The sequence below is a fragment of the Hyaloscypha bicolor genome (genome assembly GCF_002865645.1).
Source record: "Hyaloscypha bicolor E unplaced genomic scaffold K444scaffold_126, whole genome shotgun sequence".
In the NCBI taxonomy this organism is placed as follows: domain Eukaryota; kingdom Fungi; phylum Ascomycota; class Leotiomycetes; order Helotiales; family Hyaloscyphaceae; genus Hyaloscypha; species Hyaloscypha bicolor.
Window position 1 is genome coordinate 325,224 of NW_020194628.1, and position 19,366 is coordinate 344,589.

A 19,366-nucleotide genomic window follows, 5' to 3' on the forward strand; every position below is an offset into this window, starting at 1 on the left:
GCACGCAGTTGCGCAATCCAACCATGTCAATATTCAAATCTGTTTGATATCGTTTCTCGATCCTATTATGTGCTATGTTATTTGCGGGAGGGTGTGTGCTATCCTCGCTATCCTCGTCGTCGGCGCCCATATCTGGGATCTTCCGTTTTCGCCTTCGCCTGATGTTAGAAGAGACAGAGCAACTCTCTCTGATATTGCTCCTCTGAGCCTTAGAATTTGGGCTAATGTCAGAGATACCGAGGCACGGAAATGACTCTGGGTATTTGCGCCGCGCTGATCTCTGGACTCCGTTGATTGATATTGGTTAGTGAATAAGTTCTGCTACGGAGACTTTTGTTTTGGGAGGTTCCGGGGGCTGTGGAGTTGAGCGGAGACCCCGATCAGGTCGAGATATATCCTGAAGATTCGAGCCGTCTTGAAGCACAGCCGTGTCGTCAAGGCTCTCGAGGAGAGTAAGCGACTCTGGACTAATCGGTGTGGATCGTTGGCTATTGTTCGAGGTCATGCTTTCGTGAGGCTAGGGGCGTTCAAGCAGTATCCACTCTGCAATAGATGAAGTTTGAATCGTAATAATGGTAATCTGCTGTAGGAGCATACCTCCGTCTTCGGGGGTGTCACCTCTAAGGATATCGTAGAAAACATAGTTATTGACTATTAACTATTCCACGTGACAACCAAGCCACTTTCATTCTTCGCTGCCAGTGTGACTTGAGCTGCAGCCCTTTCCATCCATTAAGCGGCTCGCTCGATTAGGAGGAAAAAGAAACTTATTACCCTGATTTGTGGCATTAGTACATTAAGGTTATACATGATTTCCCTTCGCACCACGCGTCAACTATCGGGATCGCAAGACATTGTGCTCGACCTGACTGAATCGAGACACCCACGAACCATTTTGTGGACATCCATTCCGCCACAGCCTTCGATTAGCAGTCGCACGAAAACGCCTTCCCCTAGTGACATGCGACAAAAAGAAGCAGGGCTACATATTATCTCAGTTGTGCTCAAAGATATAAAATAGGTATCATCGTGATTACTATTATGCGATGAGAATCGTCTACAATCGTTGCCCTTTCCAGGTTGTTTACCCGGGTACCTCGCGTCGATTTCCTTTCTTTAACATTTTTTACCCCACACATTTTTTCCTTGGTTGAGGCAGGCATGAATAGGATCTGCCTGGCCCTTTTTTGCGATGTGCGACAAACCAGGGCGACCACGATTACTGGTTGGTCACGGGCCATTCACTTTTTGTGCGTTGTCCGAGCTCCCACAAACCGAAGATTAGGGCTTTCTAGGTACTTTGTGTTTTCACTATCTCTTAGCAGGAAAGCTGGCGGTGCAATAACTACACTAAAGATAAAGTGCTTGTATTTCCATCCCCATTCCCGGCATTGTGTTGTTCCACTGCGTGGTACTACTGGAAGGAAAGACGGCCTCGGTTCTTGTTACACGTCGCAGAGCCTGTTGGACGGTCCCGACATTTGGCTCCTCTTATCCAAGATCACAGTTGCTTTATTTTTGATTTCTTTGTATTATCCATGACCTGTTGAATCCCGACAATTTCATTCAGCGTTTCTTCTATCGCATGGGAAAGTACGAAACTATCAGTAGGAATGTCATCATTGAAGGGTAAGTCTTTGCTCTCCTTAACTTCTCGAAGGATCCTCTATACTGAATATATGTGACCATGGATTTGGACATTAACTCGTGAATCCGCATCTGCATTGAGCGTCCATGCTAAATTGGAAAAGTTGGACCTGCTCATCCGTGCATCGCAACGAGGTTTTTGCCCCCTTGCATATGACAGCACCTGCTGTCATGGACTTTTCAGGTTACACGCAAGAGTTGGACTGTCTTTAGGTAGAAACTCGGTCATGCTGGTTTGTTGGGACTGAAGAGTGTCTCCCTGACCAGTTATCCATAAAGACTGCGGAGGCCGTCAAACATGGCCCAGAACCAGCAATCTCCTGCGTTGACTTGATAAAATGATCACAGATCAATGGTGCAAACCTTTGCCACAGTCTTCGCTCTAGTTTCGTGGTCTGCAATATCACTTCCAGTACTGTCAGAAGCCGTGATGTTGATTACGACGTCTTGAGGCCGGGTCTCGCCAGCGACCTTCTTACCGCCCATCATTGGCCAATGACCCTTCACCTCGTTATACCTCATCGACAGGAAGAGACCGATGATAAAGATCCAGTAGATGTTGTATGAGATGACCGATCCATATGTAGCTGAATTCTGCCACCCCAGAATGCCGTTGAAAATACCCCAGCCACCGCCACCCTTGATATAAGGGCTGCCGTACTGTTGATAGTCAAAAGAAGCACCATTCATGACGCGATGAGAACCTGCTTACGTTTAAATGCCATACGCTCTTCGTGATATCGTACGAGCCCGCACCCACGCCCACTTCTGCAGCGTCCCCTCCGACCTCGTTATTCCATTTCTGGGCCTCGAAATACCAAACTGCTTTTGAGAACAAGCCAGCACCGACGAGGTATAGGAGGCAAGTTGATATGACCAAGAAGTATTGGAGCTTTGCAGATGCACCGCCCCTATTAGACATTAGCAGTCATCAAAAAGAGCCTCCCAACATCGACTTACTTGTAGATAATATAGCCGATAATACTACCAGCAACGGTCCCTATAACGACAGGGAGTGGTATCGACGTCGGTGAGGCAGAGAATGACACACCAGCAATAAAGACAACAGCCTCGATACCTTCGCGGAGAACCGTGACCAGAGGAAGAATAAACATAGCATACTTCTCGCACCATCGCTTGAACCTGCCCCCTGAGCTCCCGCCTGTCACGGCCTTTGCCTCCATGGCCTTTGCAAGCTTGACCCGCCACTTCTCCTGCATCTTGGAGATACGGAGCAGAGCAGCGCCCATTATGGTGATGATGATGGATGCGAGGAGGGCGAAGGAGCCTTCCCAGAAGTACTCGGTGGGCGCCCAATGATTCCTGCCGAGTTTGTAGAAAACGCCGATGAAGGCACCGGCGATTATCAGACTAATTAGTACCCCAATGGCTACGCCCATCCAGACCTGGAGTATCGGTCAGGTTTCTATTGAAATATGTAATCTTAACGATGGCACATACTTGTCGGACCAGTCTTCTGTATACGGCGACATCACGGTTTGGGCCGTTGAGAGTCTGTTTTAAGAAGGCAAGAAGGACTGCGACGATGATGGAAACTTCAAGTGTCTCTCGAAAGACAATAAAGAAAACTGGGACAGAGTACACGTTGACAGTCATGTTAACTGTTCGTGAATGAGTAAACTTGTAAAATTTAACACTTTTTGGAAGAGATCTGTCGGCGGAGGAGTTATGTAACACTAAACGCGAGGATGCCCCCTTATAACAGGAAAGGGATGGAGGCCAAGTGCGCAGAGAAGGGGCGGGCTGAAAAAAGGATCTGATAATGCAGTGGGACGGATTCGATAAGGGCAGCCATCCAGGGCTTCTTCCGCCAATGCCAAGTGCTTTTTTTCACCAATGCCTGTGCGTCGGTGCGGGACTTTTGGAAGTTAGTGGCCGACCACCGGAAACTCTGCACGAAGAGCCTGCGGGAACTCTTGAAATGAGGACCTGATGGGACATGGAGGCCAAGCCGAGGAGAGGGAAGCAACCTCGTCCGGCAGCTGAGCATAGTAAGCCACTCGCCTGCGAAAGTCCCTCTCCATCACTATTAGAAAGAGGGAAAACCTCTGCCTGATATTTCACCATCCACTTTTATGTCCTTCTTCAGTGAAATTCCCCACGAAAGTAGCGGTGCGGTGTGAAGGCCCCACCCAACCAACCCCTCCGGTGGTGAGTGACGCTCTTGCATGGAATGAGTGGTTGACAAGGAAGCCATCATTGGTGGCGTCCGCTGGTGACATCCCCACGTAAATTGAATGGCGCCTTCGTCAAATGCCCAGCCTCAAATAATCAGATGCAGAGACGCTCCCTGCAGTAACCCCAGTCCCATCTGATAACTTCCACTTCTGTCGCGACCAAAGCCGAGAGCGGAACCATTCTTAACACCCAGTGAGTACTCCAATCCTGGCAAGCCTTCCATCTCTCCGAGCGTGGTTTTGGTCCGACAAAATGGCGCTCGCCGCATCTTTATTGGTGCGGTTTTTCCACCCACACTTTATTAACTTCCTGTACACCCTCATGATCTGTGTTTTCTTATCTGATTGAGCATTCCACTGATCTCCTATTGAGATACAAGCCGCCTCCTTGCGATGGTCTTCGCTGCTCCGCGGCATCGAGTTCGTTGGATCATCTCCTCTTCCTCTCTCTCACGATCTAAGTTAAATATCCAGAATACTCTACCACCGCTTCCCCAACGGAAACCTACATCAACGTAAATTGTCTTTAACGGACAAAAACACATCGTAACGGCCACTAATCTCACGATGGCCATCTCTCTTTCATGCCTCCCCCTTGTGGCAATGCTCCTGCCCATATTTACACACTTGGCAGAAGCAGCAACCGTAACGTATGATTTCAATATTACTTGGGTGCTCGCCAACCCGGATGGCGCATTTGTAAGGCCAACGATTGGAATCAATAATCAATGGCCTCCGCCCATCATGAGAGTCACCAAAGGCGACACGGTGATAGTCAATGTTGAGAATAGTCTCGGCAACCAGACAACAACGCTCCATTTCCATGGCCTGTATATGAATGGTTCGACGCACATGGACGGTCCATATCATGTGACCCAATGTGGGATTGCGCCAGGAGTCAAGTTCAAGTACAACTTCACTGTGAGCTATCTGAGATTCTGTTAGGAACGTTTCATTGACTGAGAAGGTTGATCAACCGGGTACCTATTGGTATCACTCCCATGCCAAAGGCCAATATCCCGACGGTCTTCGCGCCCCTCTCATAGTTGACGATCCAGATTCTCCTTTCAAGGGCATGTACGATGAGGAGTATGTTCTTTCGGTCTCAGACTGGTATCATGACCAGATGGCGACGCTCATCCCCCATTTCATAAATCGCCGAAACCCAAAGGGCGCAGAACCAGTACCTAACGCCGCCCTGCTCAACGACACTCAGGGTCTTCAGGTACCTATTCAAGCCGGAAAGACTTACCTGTTCCATATGGTCAACATGGGAGCTTTTGCTGGCCAGTATATATGGTTCGAAGAGCACAATATCTCAATTATCGAAGTTGATGGCATTTATACCGAGCCAGCCAACGCTGAAAGAATCTACCTCACTGCTGCTCAGCGCTGCAGCTTTCTATTAACCGCCAAGAATGACACGAATTCCAATTTTCCTTTTGTCAGTAGTATGGATACTGTAAGTTTCTGCAAAGGTTCTTATGTAGCAGTCTGCTAACAGAAAATAGACTCTTTTTGATAAAATACCTGAGGGCTTAAATTGGAACGTCTCGGGGTGGCTACTCTACGACCAGAGCAAGCCCTTGCCAGATGCTGCAATTATCTTAGAAGATAGTTTTCAAGAATTTGACGACTATACTCTCGTCCCATATGACAAAGAGCCGCTCTTTCCCGATCCGGATCAATCTATAACGCTTGAAGTCGTAATGAGCAACCTCGGCGACGGGGCCAACTAGTCAGCATCCTTCCTTTACTTCCCCACAGCAAACCTATACTAATAGCCCCAGTGCGTTTTTCAACAACATCTCTTATGCGCCTCCTATCGTCCCAACCCTCTACACCGTCATGACTGCTGGCGCAACGGCAGCCAATACCCAAGTGTACGGTGACTACACCCACTCTTTCGTCCTCGGAAAAGATGAAGTCATTGAGATCGTGGTCAACAACAACGATCCAGGAAAGCATCCCTTCCACCTACACGGCCACGCCTTCCAAGCCGTCTGGCGGTCCGATAGAGATGCTGGAAATTTTAATGAGACGGCCCTGGTATCTGTGAGCGATTTCCCAGCTGCTCCTATGCGTCGTGACACGTTCGCAGTCCACCCTAATGGAAACATTGTTTTACGATTCAAGGCCGATAATCCCGGCGTATGGCTCTTTCATTGCCACATCGAATGGCACGTGGATTCTGGCCTAATAGCTACGATGGTCGAAGCTCCGCTGGAGTTACAGAGGACGTTGTCAATCCCACAGGATCACTACGACTCTTGCGTGGTTGATGGAACGCCAGTGAAGGGTAATGCTGCTGGAAACATAATCAATCTACTTGATTTAACTGGGCAGAACGCGCCGCCTGGTCCGTTGCCTGAAGGGTAAGTTGGCGACTCAACTTTTGTAATTGATTAGCCTTGCTAATATTATCTAGATTCACGACACGGGGCGCGGTTGCTCTTGGGTTTAGTATTCTCTCTGCATTCACCAGTATAGCTGTGATCTCATGGTATGGTCTTGCAGATATATAGCACTCCCACGCCTTCAAACTCCAAATGTACAAAAAGACGTTGCGTTTGTTCTATGCTATCCCATGTCTCTTGCACCGAACCGGCCTTCTTTTCACCTCGCCTGTCATTATTTCTCCTTTCATCTGGCCCCTTATATTCTCGCCCTACCCTCTCTCCGGTTAGACTGCTTCGGAGTTTGCTGCTGTGAATGTCCTTGATGCTCCACCAGTTGGCTCGATATCATTATAAGGTTTGCTTCGCCTGAGATGCGGTGGCGGGTTTGCTCCCACTGGCTCTTGGTGTTGATGATGATGTTTGCATAGGGCCTAGTGAGGAATAATTGTTAGCCCAATCTATACAAATTACGTGAGCTTAAATCTGTACTTACTGCCACCAACGGCCTTAGGATTAGTGACCAAGATGATGTATTGTCCATCTAGCTGCATCATGCCAGGAAGTTGTATCCTATCCTCGGGAAGCTCTCGGACAACTTGCGCATCTTTATTAACAGGCGTAAACTGGCCACTGCTCGCATTCACTGCTCGCTTTGCAACAGTCAACATTGTTGATGGTGACGACCCTGCTGGCCGCAGAGCAATTAGCATATTGCGATTGACTTCACCGATCATCAGCCAAAATATCAAACTATTATTATAAACAAGACTTACACGGTACCAGCATCTGCGCTGCCACTTTCGTGCTTGGGTCACTTGTATTTACAATCCACATAAACGAATTCAAAGACTGCGTATTCGCTGGCAAGGTCGTAGGATCGATGTCTTGCTTCACGTCTACATTCATCGTGAAGGCCTTGCCAGCCTGTATAGAGAACCGCAATCCATCAACGAACTCCGCTTCCTGGATGCCGGCTCCCCCTGTTACATCCACGGTGCGAGTAGCCCCTTGGCCGTACTGAACGAATATATTAGATGTGTCAACAGTTTTTCTCCCCACGAGCAAGTACTCCCCGTCGAGAGAGGTCATTTTGATAATCCTCGTATTGTTCTCGCTCCGGTGGACATTCCGCGTTGAATCATCGACTACCCAGCTCTTTTTGTCACGTGCAAGGGTCGCGACGTAGGTGTTAGCTTCTTGGATTCCCATGGTATTAAGCATTCTCGGGTCGTATGGGACCTCGATCTTGGCGATGAGGTCATTAGCTGTCTCGTTCATCTGAATTATGTACGAGTAGTTGGATAGGGCGACGAAAGGCTCTCCGGAGGTGCCAGTTACGAATTGTGCGCCGAGGGGTGAGGTGTTTTGTTTGACAATGAGGGTGTGATTTTTGGGAGAGAACAGATCTAGTGCTAGGCCATCTTGAAAGTCTTAATCTGTTCTCTCCATCTGTTCATGTTAGAAGATTTGTACAAGGGTGCTTAAAGAAAGGTGACTTACAGCACCAAAAATCTGAACGGTATCCCCAAAGTTTGGCAACTTCTCTGTCTGGTTCTGTGCTTTAACATCATTGGACAGGTGGAGAAAACAAGTGAGGACAATGACAGCTCCGGGCCATCGAGAGGAGAAAGCCATGCCTACGGCGAGAGAGGAACGAAATGGAGAACGAGTGAGTACCTTAGCTAAGACAGAACACAACAATAAAGAGGTTCAAATAATCTAGAGCTCTGTGTGAGTCTATAAGGAAATCCGGGTTGATCTACAACGAAAGACAAGCCTGAGGGCGTAATTGACATCGTAGCCTAAGAACCAATGGGAAGCACGGGATGTCAGCTTGTATATCTCTGCCAAGATCCGGATATTATCCCACATGCATGGTCCTCTAACCACTGGGTCTGGATATCGCAGGAGAAACAGCCTTGAAACAAGCCACGGGACCATAATGAGCACTCGGGAAGCTTTGCGCCGGGAATAGCCTCAAGATAGCAACTTATCAATGGAAGGAAACACCTGAATTGTGCGCGCTCCTGGAAACACATTTATTATAGCTGGAAGACCCTGGGCCACAAGGAACCGAATTAATTGTGACTTGAGCCTCGCTGAGGAAGAGTGCAGTATTTTACATCAAGAATGATGCAAACCTTTCACGTCCGGGAAAAGATCAGAGGCGCGGAGAGTGGGAATAAAATCAAGGTGCGTTGCCGAGCTAGCGCGACCCATCAAGTTCCGGCCTTCTGTAATGGGCACACGTGATGGCGCATGGACAGGTGTCAGATGTCGTGGATCTAGTTTCCTATTTTAGGTAAAGCTTGCGATCGGAATCGTACGGGCGATCGGAATCGTACGGATCGCATGGGATCGTGTTTCCTAGTTAAGTAAAGTGCTTCGCAGGCTTGGCTAAGTACTAGGGAATATATAGGGAGACGCTCCTAGCTTTAGAAAGGGGTATTAATTAGTCTTTTATTGGAATTAATTCTTGGAATTAGTTACACTTGCAAGCGTCACTCCGTAGCTTACTTACCTTGACTACTTGTATATTACCCTGCTATTACGTGCCTTATACCTTTACCCTGGGCAATATATCAAAAAATAATCAAGGCTAATTAATTAGAATTAATTATAATTAATTATGATTAAGTATAATTTAATTAGCTTGATTTTTATTATAATTAATTATAATTATTATATAATAACATAAAAATATATATTCTTAGGCATTTCTAAAAATTATTAAATAACTAATAGCTATATTAATAAAATATAAATAAAATTTATAAAGCATATATAAGAGTATAAAATTAGTCTAAATCTAAAATAACAAACTAGTTTTTGTTATGTGGTACCAGTCACGTGGTGCTGTTGCACGTGACTTAGCATGTGGCCAGTGCTTCCTTAGCCTGGCAGATAGCCTTTAGCTCAATTCAAGCTCTTTACTACTACTGTAACACTGGAAATCAAGGAGGTTCTAGCGCCTTTGGCTTCGCTTACTAATTAGCGCTAGACCTGGTTTAGTAAAGAGCGCCTTTAGCAATACCGAATACGGCTAGCCCAGACCTTATTTTAGCCTTATCTCGGCTTCTGAAGCTCCAGAGTCATGTGCGTAATCACGTGATAAATCTAATTAATTATCTTTGATTATCTTTGATTATAATTAAGTATGATTTGATTAGCTTGATTTTGACTTGATTTGATTTGAGTAGGGGGGTCTAATCAAATCAGACCTAATCATTTGACACACTGGCCCTGGGCAGTCCTGTACGTTCAGGTATCAGATTTTGGCGGAAAGCAACTCAAGTTTCGTTTCAAGCTTCATCGAAGCGCGGAGAAAGCGCTGACTCGTTTAGCTCGGGACCCGTTTCTTGGCGCCAAGGCGTCTCCGCGTCAACGGAACGACGATGAAAAGCGCAAATGGTTTGAGCAGCCCATAGAACAGCGACCGCGATGTCACTCCTAGGGGATGCAGCGTGTCGTTCTTATATCGTTCCTAAACATCTCTAAGCCAAGAGCCTCAGAGCACCAGAACCACCACGTTTCTCGTGCAGGGGCTACACGGCGAGCAAACTCCCGGACCACATCAAACCACTGCGTCAAGTGACAGGTGTTCCTCCAAGCATAATGCCTTTCCTGAGAGTGTAGGCAGGCCTCTTCACCTTGTACGAAAGAGTATCTTCACCAGCTTAAACTGTCATTAGTCCCCTTTCATTGGAGCCCCTCCCCCCTCAATAGCTAAGGTACGTGGGTCCTGGGACGTCAGAATGTCAGCGATATTATTCTTGAACCTCAAACTTGAGGGCCGCGAAAATCGCCCATGTCTCCAATGGTGGGTCTCGCTTTCGCTGGAATGTGCTCTTCTATGACAGCTATTGTGCGAACTCTCTCGCTTCTAATTTTATCTCTTCCCGTCGATCCGTGATCCTAACATTTCAGTGCAGTTGAAACGTTGAACCCAGTGGTACCGACTCTTCATTGTATCATCCGGGGCGCTCAACATTTGAAAACCTTTCTTGTTCTTATATCATCCCAACCTCCAAGGCCTTGCAGTTCTGCAGAGCACGCCGGGGGACTCAAATCATTAAAAGCATTTTTACGTCTCGGAATCCAATCGTTGGCTTATCTTTTAGCCGCTCGCTGTCATCTTAGGACTCACTCCCATCGTCGGCCATGGGATTCGTGCCTCGACCGCCTCCAGCTTCTCATGCTGCGACCCTCTCATCATTGACCAATGAACCCCTCGATGAGCCAACATCGATTTCTCGGATAACCTTCGCCCAAGACCAAGAGCAGGTGCGACCTCAAGATATCAGGACCAGTTTTTATAATGGATGGGTCATGGCACGAAAGTCTCGTATTCCGTCGAGGGCGTGGAGCAGGCAAAGCATTCTAGTCTTCGCCGATTTCAACAACTTCGAGAGTCCTCGGGGCAGTCGGTCACAACGAATAGCGGAGCGAGATGACGAAGACCTGGAAGACACAGGCCCCCGGCCAGACTGTATCAGATCATCGGCGAGCAGTTCGTACAGCCTAGACAAAGCACTATCTGAGCCACCGTACCACGTATTCACTCTTGCAAAGAAGAAGCAGCTAGTCTACATCGTTTCCCTTGCTGGCCTATTCTCTCCACTCTCGAGCAACATATACTTCCCTGCCCTCGGCCAGATCGCTACGGTACGTCCAAATATCTACTGATGATTGAACAACTGCTTAACACGTCCAGGATCTCAAAACCAGCATATCACTCATCAGTCTTACTATCACGGTTTATATGGTAGTCCAAGGGCTTGCTCCATCATTTTGGGGCCCTTTATCAGACACTCAAGGGAGGCGCATCACGTTCATCGGTTAGTAATCTTTACAAGAGTTGTTTAGGATGGGATTGACGTAGTCATAGGTACGTTCGCTGTGTACCTCCTCGCAAACATTGGGCTAGGATTCAGCAATAGCTTTGCAGCATTGATGGTCTTTCGAGGCATCCAAGCAGCTGGGAGTGCTGCCACAATCTCTGTTGGTGGGCTGGTCTACCTCTTCTTCGAGACTAGACTGCTAAGAGCGTTTAGGTGCTGGGGTGATTGGAGACATCACAACTGCTCGGGAGCGTGGAGGCCTTATCGGTGTCTTTGGTGGTAGTGAGTAGCCACTTTCTACTTCAGGCACGAGTTGTCACTAATTCATTTTTTGAATGATGGGTCAATCAATTGGTCCTGTCTTCGGTGGGATTATCACACAATTTTTTGGTTTCCGCTCGATATTCTGGTTCCTCTTCAGCCTCGGCTCTATCACCCTTCTGTTAATCCTTTCCCTTCTCCCCGAAACCCTGCGGTCCGTCGCCGGGAATGGCACCTTGCGCCTAGCCGGCATCCATCGACCGCTCATCTACACGTTCTCCCCACCATCCGATGCTTTAATAGACCGTGATTCCACTCCTAAAAAGAAGCTCACTCTTTCGTGCATCGTCGCACCATTGAAATCCCTCTTCGAAAAAGACGTCTTTATCACCCCGTTCTTCGGCAGCATCGTCTATACTGTATGGAGCATGGTAACATCCAGTACAACTTCCCTCTTCCAATCTCGCTTCCATCTCAACGACCTCCAAATCGGTCTGGCCTTCTTACCCAACGGCGCTGGCTGCGTCACTGGCTCCTACTTGACGGGGTATCTCATGGATAACGATTACCGAGTCATCGAATTGCAGTACCGCACGTCTAGAGGTATCCCGGAAGACACGAAGTTAAACAAGAAAGACCTGGTCGATTTCCCGATCGAAAAATCTAGGTTGAGGAATATCTGGTGGATCGTCTTGATCTTTATCCTAGCAACTGCGGGATATGGCTTCTCACTCAACCTGAATCTCATCGCTCTTCCTTTGATCCTCCAATTCTTCATTGCTTACACAGCCACAGCTGTCTTCTCGCTCAATAGTGCACTAGTTATTGACTTGTATCCTGGAGCGTCGGCTTCTGCGACTGCGGTTAATAATTTGATGCGCTGTACTGTGGGTGCGGCTGGTGTTGCTGTTGTGCAGATTGTTATTAACGGGGTTGGCGCTGGGTTTGCTTTTTTGGGGTTCGCGGTGGTGACGGCGGGGGCAAGTCCGTTGCTGGCTTTGGAGTGGTTTTATGGAGAGGGGTGGAGATGGGAGAGGAGGGAAAGGTTGAAAGCTGGGGGAGAGAAGAGGATTGATAATGTAGAGAACGCGGAGGTGGCGTCTGGAAAGTAGCTGGAATTTGGACGTAGTATGCTTACTCCACCGCTGCAAATATTCGCTGTAGTGTGAATAGCGGTTGTCCCTTTGTCGTATACCTGAATTCAAGCAGGTATAGAGGTTTTCAGCGGGTTTTGCACATCTCGTACCCCTGAATCTTCCGGCCTAGTCCGTCATCATCATTTGCAAGCTGTTGCCGCGAGGTTAAGACAAGGCAGTAAATGGAGGATCAATTTAGACTAGCAACGGAGACCTTAGCCTATGCTTTAGGCCGAATGCCCCATTTCCGATCCATCCCTACGACCACCGACCGCAAACCCAGATCGAGGCCCGGGGGCCTGATGTAAAAGAAAGCTTTCTTGATCGACGCGGCTGTCTTGTCACCTTCGGAGTAGACGATGCCGCAGAGGCGTCTTCTACCGTATGCCACAAAACTTATGAACGCACATATTGTCAGCTCTATTTGAAATGAAGAGAAGGCGGAAGGTAAGTGGAACGAACACATCACCAATTATTTCCGCAGCGTCCCATGCGACCACGGCTACCAAAAACAGTACCAAAATACCAACAACCAGTATATCATCATAGGTCTTTGTCGGCTCTCTGGAGTAAAAGCCTTCGATCGCGAAACCATCTGCGCATATCCTCGTACTTCCAAGCGCAGCTATCTTATCACCCGCAACAATTTCGTCGTACCCCTCATGTTCACCAGATGTGGATCCGTGGGGCAAGGTCTCCCAGTATTTCTTTGCGTCCTCTTTCCGTAAATAAGGTAATGCACTTGTTGCTTTTGCAGCCAAAGTGTTGGTGGCGGAGATCACTTTAGGAAAGCGATCCTGCTGTTCGAGGATAGTGGGAGTGTTGGCGAGCGAGAGCAGGTAGGACGATTCTAGGGGGACTTCGGCAGAGAGAGCTTGGCGTCGCTCGAGGCGCTTTGAAGGCGTTATTGGTGCGTTATTGAAGGCTTGTTCGGCTGCTTGATGCGCGGAGGCGGAAGAGGAAGGACTGAAGGTTTGGTGAGAGGGGAAGTGCGCGTTTGAGAGCGTTTGAGGGGGGGTCTTGGGTGTGGAGGTGAAAGCAACGCGCTGGCCGGGCTGGTATGCTGCAGAGTAGCAAAAGTGGTAGTCTGCTGAGAGGGTGTTTCTATATTTGTTGGGGATTGGCGAAGCGTTTAGAAGGTGGAGAGAGAAGACAAGGGTGAGTGGCAGTGGGAGCTTCATCTCTGAAAATCAGAATGTCGACAATTATATTGTCGCAGTAGGGGAGATCTTCCGGTGGAGGATCCAAGCTTGAAACATGTGACTCTATGTGGTATTAGCACAGCTTAATAGAGTTAGGCAAACAAAACTTCGCCTTTTATGTCTAGTATGCGGATGCAATGCACTTCTGAACGGAAACCAAGACCTGTCCGAGGCGCGCTTTGTCTAAAAGAATTAGATCAGGCGATGTATCAGATGAGAGGTGAGAAGTAGTTGTGTATGAGAAGAATCTGTTTGGCGCCGCGGTGAGCCGCCTATTGAACTCTGCTAGCTGTATGACTGCACCATGTTTATAATGTTGAAGGAGAAGCCATTCCTTCGAAAAGGTCAAGGTCCATGTCCATGTCATTTCTCTGACTTTGGTTGAGAGAAGCAGCAGAGACACTACTATCGGCGATCGGTGACATTCAGAGTGACATGCTCCTGGGTTCAGGTTTGGGTAAATGAATCTAGCGTGGGGGGATAGGTTGGTTGCACGGGCTGCGAGGCCATTTTCCGAGTATGTAGCTACGCGATCAGGGGTCGTCGTTAAACCCCTACTGGCCCGCCGTCGAATTTAACTTGACTTTGGATTAAAGGTGGAAGTCTCCTGGGCGCTACGGAAGATAAAGTGTCTGATATCGAAGTATCAGGTTAGGTCAGCATCAAATACTTCGCGCATCTCCATCCCTTGCTACTATCCAATTCGCTCCGAGAAACATCCACGAACACGCACGGAAGAGGGATTGGATAGTGTAGGATATATTCTAGATTTGGGAAGTGCATAACCGGAAAGCTAAATCTTATGGTCATGATCCGTCTCAGGTCGTTACTTTGATAGCACAGTACTGATTTTCTAAATTTAGTGACGGAGGGTGTCGTGGCAATTCTTGGCAGTGACAGCGATTTCGCATGGGACGTGTAATCAAAATTTTCGACTTCCCTATCAGAAGCTACCAAGGAAATTGCGAGAAATGTGGCGAGAACTATCTTGAAGTCGTACAAGCATTCATTGTCTTTCAGTTGCTTGATCATTCTTTTCCGCAGGGACGAAGCCGACTTCAAACTGCTCGTTTCACTCCAGACTTAGAAATGTCCGCAATTTGAAATGCACGTCCCACATCCGAAGCAGTTGCCGGGCTGGAGGGGGAAAAGCCAGAGATTTGACTGCTTCTTGGTCAGTCATCTCCCTTATTCGATCGAGATTTTTAACTCAATTGGATAAAAGATGTGCTTGCGGCCGGACCAGACCCTATTCGCTGAGGCTACGCCAAAGCCACATTTTTAATCTTGTGATCTGATTACAAGATCTTCGACGACCGCGCCAGAATGCCCTACTTAATATCAGCTGTCAAATGGTTGGATAAAAAAAAGGACGGTGATCTAGTTTTGCGATCACAGTCCTTTTTTTTACCCAACCATTTGCAAAACTAATATCCATGTGAGAAATTGGAAAACATGGGCTAGATACAGGATCCAGACCAAAACTAGCCTGGGCCACAACTACTTGCACACCAAACTGGACCAAAGCTACTCTCCAGCCCATATCCTTCCGACTTCATCGCAAGCCATACCGTGAAGATGTTCTCTTTACTTTCACCCTTTGCCCCCATGACATATCACTGGCTCTATCGCCCTTAATCTATCTCTTTCCCCCTTCCTATCCCAGTCTACTGCAACAATAACAATCAAGGTGGAATTTGAAGAGATCTGATCTGTGCGTGGCATATTGTAGAAGTGTTTTGAAGCAAATGCTTCCGGCTTCAGTCCCAACACAGACTCGAAACGAAGAGGGACATTTCATCCCTTCACGCCGTAAACATAGATACAAAACCCGTTCCCCATTTTCGAGAGTGATTTGAGTTCATCTGAACTCAACCCCTGCCGGACGAAAATAAGGCTCAAGATGCAGTTCTCGACCTCTTCGACATTGGCGCTAGCCATGATTTTCATAAGTACAATCTCTCTGATCACAACTACGCCCGTTCCTTGTACAAATGTATGTCTACCTTCACATTTCCACCCTCTCCAAAGCTGACGGAACACAGAGAGTACGCGACCTCGTTCTCATCGGCGACTTAGATCCAAGTGCATGCTGTTCGTACGGCGTCTGTATAGGGCATGTGAATATTAAAGGAGCGTGATTCGATTCGCTGGCACGTCGGATTGGTTAGGTCGCATCGTACATTGGCTTGTGTTGGTTGGCGTCGGAGGTTTTTGAGTCCGTGGTTTGGAGTAGTATCGGATGGTGGGGGCGGTGTAGGCAAATGGTCGCTGACGGACACATCAAGGTCTTTCTGGACGCCACCTTCCCAGCAGGTATCAGAATGTGACTTGCCAAGTTTAAAACACAAGTCCTCCCCTGATATCAACATGTTTGCAACGGCCAAAACGCGAGCCAAGTTGAAAGAGACGTCCCCTATGTTCAGTCACGAAATTGATAAGAGCCTGGCCACCAAAGCGTGCTCCACCGCCCCAGGCAAAAAGCTTGACGGGCTGAGGCCCTTGATTGGCCGTGCAGTCGCACACAAACATGCCGACATACGGTTTAATTTAAGAACGCCAACATTAAATTAGTCATATTTTATATTCGAAATCACGATAAATTAATGATCGCATGGCACTACAACCATATATATATTAATCATGGAATGTAGTATCATAATCATTCATTAGCATGTAAATATCGATACTATTAACCGTAATTCCAGTGCATATCAATAATTATTTAATTCCCGATGTTTTACTCCGTATTAATTTTGCGATTTCGTCCATTTTCACATTTCTTGGAGTTTCTTCCCTAGCGTCGCCTGTACGACATCACATCACGCTAACTCCACCGATCAACGCTTAACTTTAATTAATTTAGCTTTTCCTCGCCGTATGATCATGTCGAAACATTTTAAAGGTCGTCGTGTTCGAGAAATTCTGTTTTACTCAGGCCACAGCAGTGCACCCACCCGGCCTCGAGATGATGATATGCCCTCCGATGTCTGGATCTCATCCTGCTATGATATTGCAGCGTAGCAATCGCGTGTTGATCTTCTCACCCATGTGGTCGCTCGGAATGTCACCAGCACCATCTTGCTGGGCCTTGGGAGCGTTGAGCATTTGCCATACGAATAGTTTCAGGGGCGGAGTGAGTCAGCGCCAGCTTGTTGTTCACCACTCGTTCGCAACCTTCTTCCTCCGCTGGTTCCGAGCAGATTACTTGACTTTCGATCTGAGTTGATCGAAAATCCCCCACAACTGCATCTCCGCAAGCAACGATTCTTCTTCTCCAAATGGCACCATAGGTGCCATGCATCCTTCTGGAAAAAGCCTCTGTGCGGTTCTTGCTATCATATTTCTAGTCCTTTTTTGGCTGAGGTCCCCGATCACAGTTACTCTCACTATCTTTTCTTTCCCAGTCATGTGGAATTTGAGGGCATCTTCGTTTCTCATCTCTCGACAGCTCGATGGCTTCGGCCTCGCCTTGGCCAATTTCTCAGCCAGACAGGTGACTTCTCTTCCAGATTATCCTGACCTCGTACCCCCAGTCCTGATCGCGTTTCTCTGGGTTATTATCCAGCCTCCGAACAAGCAGACTGGCCAACGGCGAGAGACAATTGTCTGGCGTATCACTCGGATGGGAAGCGCGTCTATGAACCGACGACAAAGCGGCAGCATTTGTGAATGATCGGTTCTCACTGTTGAAGGGTTTGTGGGACGGATACAAGTATCCGATCCGAGAGTCGATGCGCTGAGATATCTTGTTTTGTGGGAGTATGAAGGCATTTATCTCACCCACTCGCCTTCCTTGTCCAGACATCCTAACATAGAAACCACGGTGTGGTCCTGAACAAGGATCTCGACTACAGGCGCTCATTTGGCCCACTGCGCGGCTCCAATTTCGCTGCGCCAGCAGCCCATCCGGTTGAGTTTTCCAACGGATTTGTGATAGCTAGTAAGTGCCATCCCTTTCTTGGAGAGTTAGTACGCAATCTGGCTGTGTACTACTGGAGATGGTTTGGATTACCATATCCGACTGCTATGTTTAGTGGCGGGTTCCATTATGCCTTGTATACTCCCTCTTTATAGCTATCAATAAACGAGTCGACCCATAGAACAAAATAGGACTATCCGTGCACTCCGAAAGGGACTTCACATCCTTTCGGGGATAAAAGAAAATCCCAACTTGCACACTCTAAACGGCGATGTTATGGCGCCTTTATTTCATCATCTCGGCGCATCATTATGGCATTCTTTTGACGCATTTTTGATTGTTTCTGTAGGGAAGCCTGGATCTCGTCTATTATGAATTTTTGCGCGCATTGGAATATTGATGACCATGGGTCTTTATGTCAAAGGAAGTCATGCACTAATCAGGAGGAGAATTGGTATGAAACTCGAGGAGGTGTCTATTAAGTGTGTATAGCACAGAGCGTTCAGCATAGCATGAGTCTAGGACACGAAATATGATCCCATCACTGCCCATATTAGCAATCTGCTTATTGAAATACAGTCTCTGCCATATTAGACAACGTGGTGGACGTCTCAGCTTTACGAACCGACTTGCTGGGGGACTCTTTGGTTCGTTTCTCGTCAAGGATTCTAAACATGCACCACATAATTCAGTTTGTCTTCTTTTACGGCACTTTCTCATGTCAGTCTTTTGGAAATAGCAAAACGTTCCTTGGAGGTATATTCCCAAAATGGCTGTGACTGAACCCAAAGGGAGCTAGTCAAGTGAAGAGATGTCTTTTCAACTGGAGTCGAGCCTGGCGGCTTGCTATTCATACTTCTCCTTGCCCATGCCCTGGTCGTTTCCTTGAAGAGCCCTCTGAAAGTAAAATTTATAATCTCAATTATGAGAGGGTTTGGTAATATCGTCTCCAGATAGGGGGGAACAAAACATGTGCAGGGCTTGCCTCTGGATCACCCAGGATCAGGTACTTTATTCCATATCCTAAGATCTGTCAGGAATTCTTGAAGTGGTGCGCATCTGCTGGAAGATATGTACTAAACTGTATGACACAGAATTACTTACATCCTCTCCACACGTTTTGGCGCTATCCCATACATGCTCTTCCTCTCAATCCATCTGCAGCTGCATCGAGTACTATGTCCGAAATTTATACCCTCTGCCCGGATACTGCAACCCCCAATTAATCTCCCCTACCTTCACAACGCTCGGCCTCAACACCCTCAGCACCCTCAACACCCTCAGCACCCCCAGCACCCCCAGCACTTCCCTCTTCCGTTCCCACATAAGCGTCAACCGTGGCACCCTCCAATCAACCATCAGCGTTTGTATCCTCGCCCTTGGACCACCAAACCGCCTCCCCCTTCACCACCACCAATCATCCCTCTGCTTCCGTCACGGACGGTTTATTCTTCTTCTTCTCTGTGCCGAAGAAACTGGTCAGCCGTACGTGCCTTATCGGCGATCTTACCGCTTGTGATATTCTCGGAGAAGACCACTCTCCCGAATATATCCACGGTTTGTAGTTGATCGTGATATTTAGCGTCCGGTCCGCTGAGCCATAGAAGATTGGAATAGCCTAGCTATTGAGCTGTCTGCAGACAAGGACGAAGGTGGGCTGGAAGGATTGACGGAATGAAAGGGGTTATTGCAGTTGGCGTGGGTGAGGCTTGCGGAAGTGCTGGTCTAGGAAGGGACCCTGAAGCGGGCAGGCGCGAACG

General features: G+C 47.8%; 6 protein-coding genes across 6 annotated transcripts; 3 read left to right on the forward strand and 3 right to left on the reverse strand.

Moving 5' to 3' along the window:
* Nucleotides 1-1,989: 1,989 nt before the first annotated feature.
* Nucleotides 1,990-3,264, reverse strand: K444DRAFT_538608 (iron permease FTR1 family protein; the record flags this gene model as incomplete). Its single annotated transcript, XM_024875555.1, has 4 exons — nt 1,990-2,299; nt 2,352-2,558; nt 2,608-3,053; nt 3,109-3,264. 4 exons carry the CDS (start codon nt 3,262-3,264, stop codon nt 1,990-1,992), a joined length of 1,119 nt encoding a protein of 372 aa, XP_024731773.1.
* Nucleotides 3,265-4,412: 1,148 nt separating this feature from the next.
* Nucleotides 4,413-6,730, forward strand: K444DRAFT_696045 (multicopper oxidase; the record flags this gene model as incomplete). The annotated part of the gene is made up of 5 exons (XM_024887900.1): nt 4,413-4,766; nt 4,813-5,307; nt 5,357-5,583; nt 5,636-6,220; nt 6,274-6,730. The coding sequence occupies 5 exons, from the start codon at nt 4,413-4,415 to the stop codon at nt 6,368-6,370; spliced, it is 1,758 nt and encodes a 585-aa protein (XP_024731774.1). The 3' UTR covers nt 6,371-6,730.
* K444DRAFT_645778 (uncharacterized protein) lies at nt 6,593-7,879 on the reverse strand (the record flags this gene model as incomplete). Its single annotated transcript, XM_024885121.1, has 4 exons — nt 6,593-6,675; nt 6,738-6,965; nt 7,018-7,674; nt 7,750-7,879. 4 exons carry the CDS (start codon nt 7,877-7,879, stop codon nt 6,593-6,595), a joined length of 1,098 nt encoding a protein of 365 aa, XP_024731775.1.
* Nucleotides 7,880-10,282: 2,403 nt separating this feature from the next.
* Nucleotides 10,283-12,590, forward strand: K444DRAFT_655118 (MFS general substrate transporter). Its single transcript, XM_024885992.1, has 6 exons — nt 10,283-10,528; nt 10,691-10,909; nt 10,959-11,082; nt 11,133-11,249; nt 11,299-11,371; nt 11,507-12,590. The coding sequence occupies exons 1-6, from the start codon at nt 10,406-10,408 to the stop codon at nt 12,456-12,458; spliced, it is 1,608 nt and encodes a 535-aa protein (XP_024731776.1). The 5' UTR covers nt 10,283-10,405; the 3' UTR covers nt 12,459-12,590.
* A 269-nt stretch (nt 12,591-12,859) lies between these two features.
* K444DRAFT_696070 (uncharacterized protein) lies at nt 12,860-13,730 on the reverse strand (the record flags this gene model as incomplete). The annotated part of the gene is made up of 1 exon (XM_024887901.1): nt 12,860-13,730. The coding sequence occupies exon 1, from the start codon at nt 13,661-13,663 to the stop codon at nt 12,860-12,862; it is 804 nt and encodes a 267-aa protein (XP_024731777.1). The 5' UTR covers nt 13,664-13,730.
* A 3,252-nt stretch (nt 13,731-16,982) lies between these two features.
* Nucleotides 16,983-17,981, forward strand: K444DRAFT_645780 (glycosyltransferase family 32 protein; the record flags this gene model as incomplete). Its single annotated transcript, XM_024885122.1, has 4 exons — nt 16,983-17,298; nt 17,342-17,414; nt 17,503-17,742; nt 17,798-17,981. 4 exons carry the CDS (start codon nt 16,983-16,985, stop codon nt 17,979-17,981), a joined length of 813 nt encoding a protein of 270 aa, XP_024731778.1.
* Between the last annotated feature and the right edge of the window lie 1,385 nt (nt 17,982-19,366).

Coding starts and splice junctions, on each gene's coding strand:
- K444DRAFT_655118 (XM_024885992.1), top strand. CDS start 10,406: ATGGGATTCGTGCCTCGACCGCCTCCAGCTTCTCATGCTGCGACCCTC. Junction 11,250..11,298: donor TGCTGCCACAATCTCTGTTG/GTGGGCTGGTCT, acceptor AAGAGCGTTTAG/GTGCTGGGGTGATTGGAGAC. Junction 11,372..11,506: donor GGTGTCTTTGGTGGTAGTGA/GTAGCCACTTTC, acceptor GTTCCTCTTCAG/CCTCGGCTCTATCACCCTTC.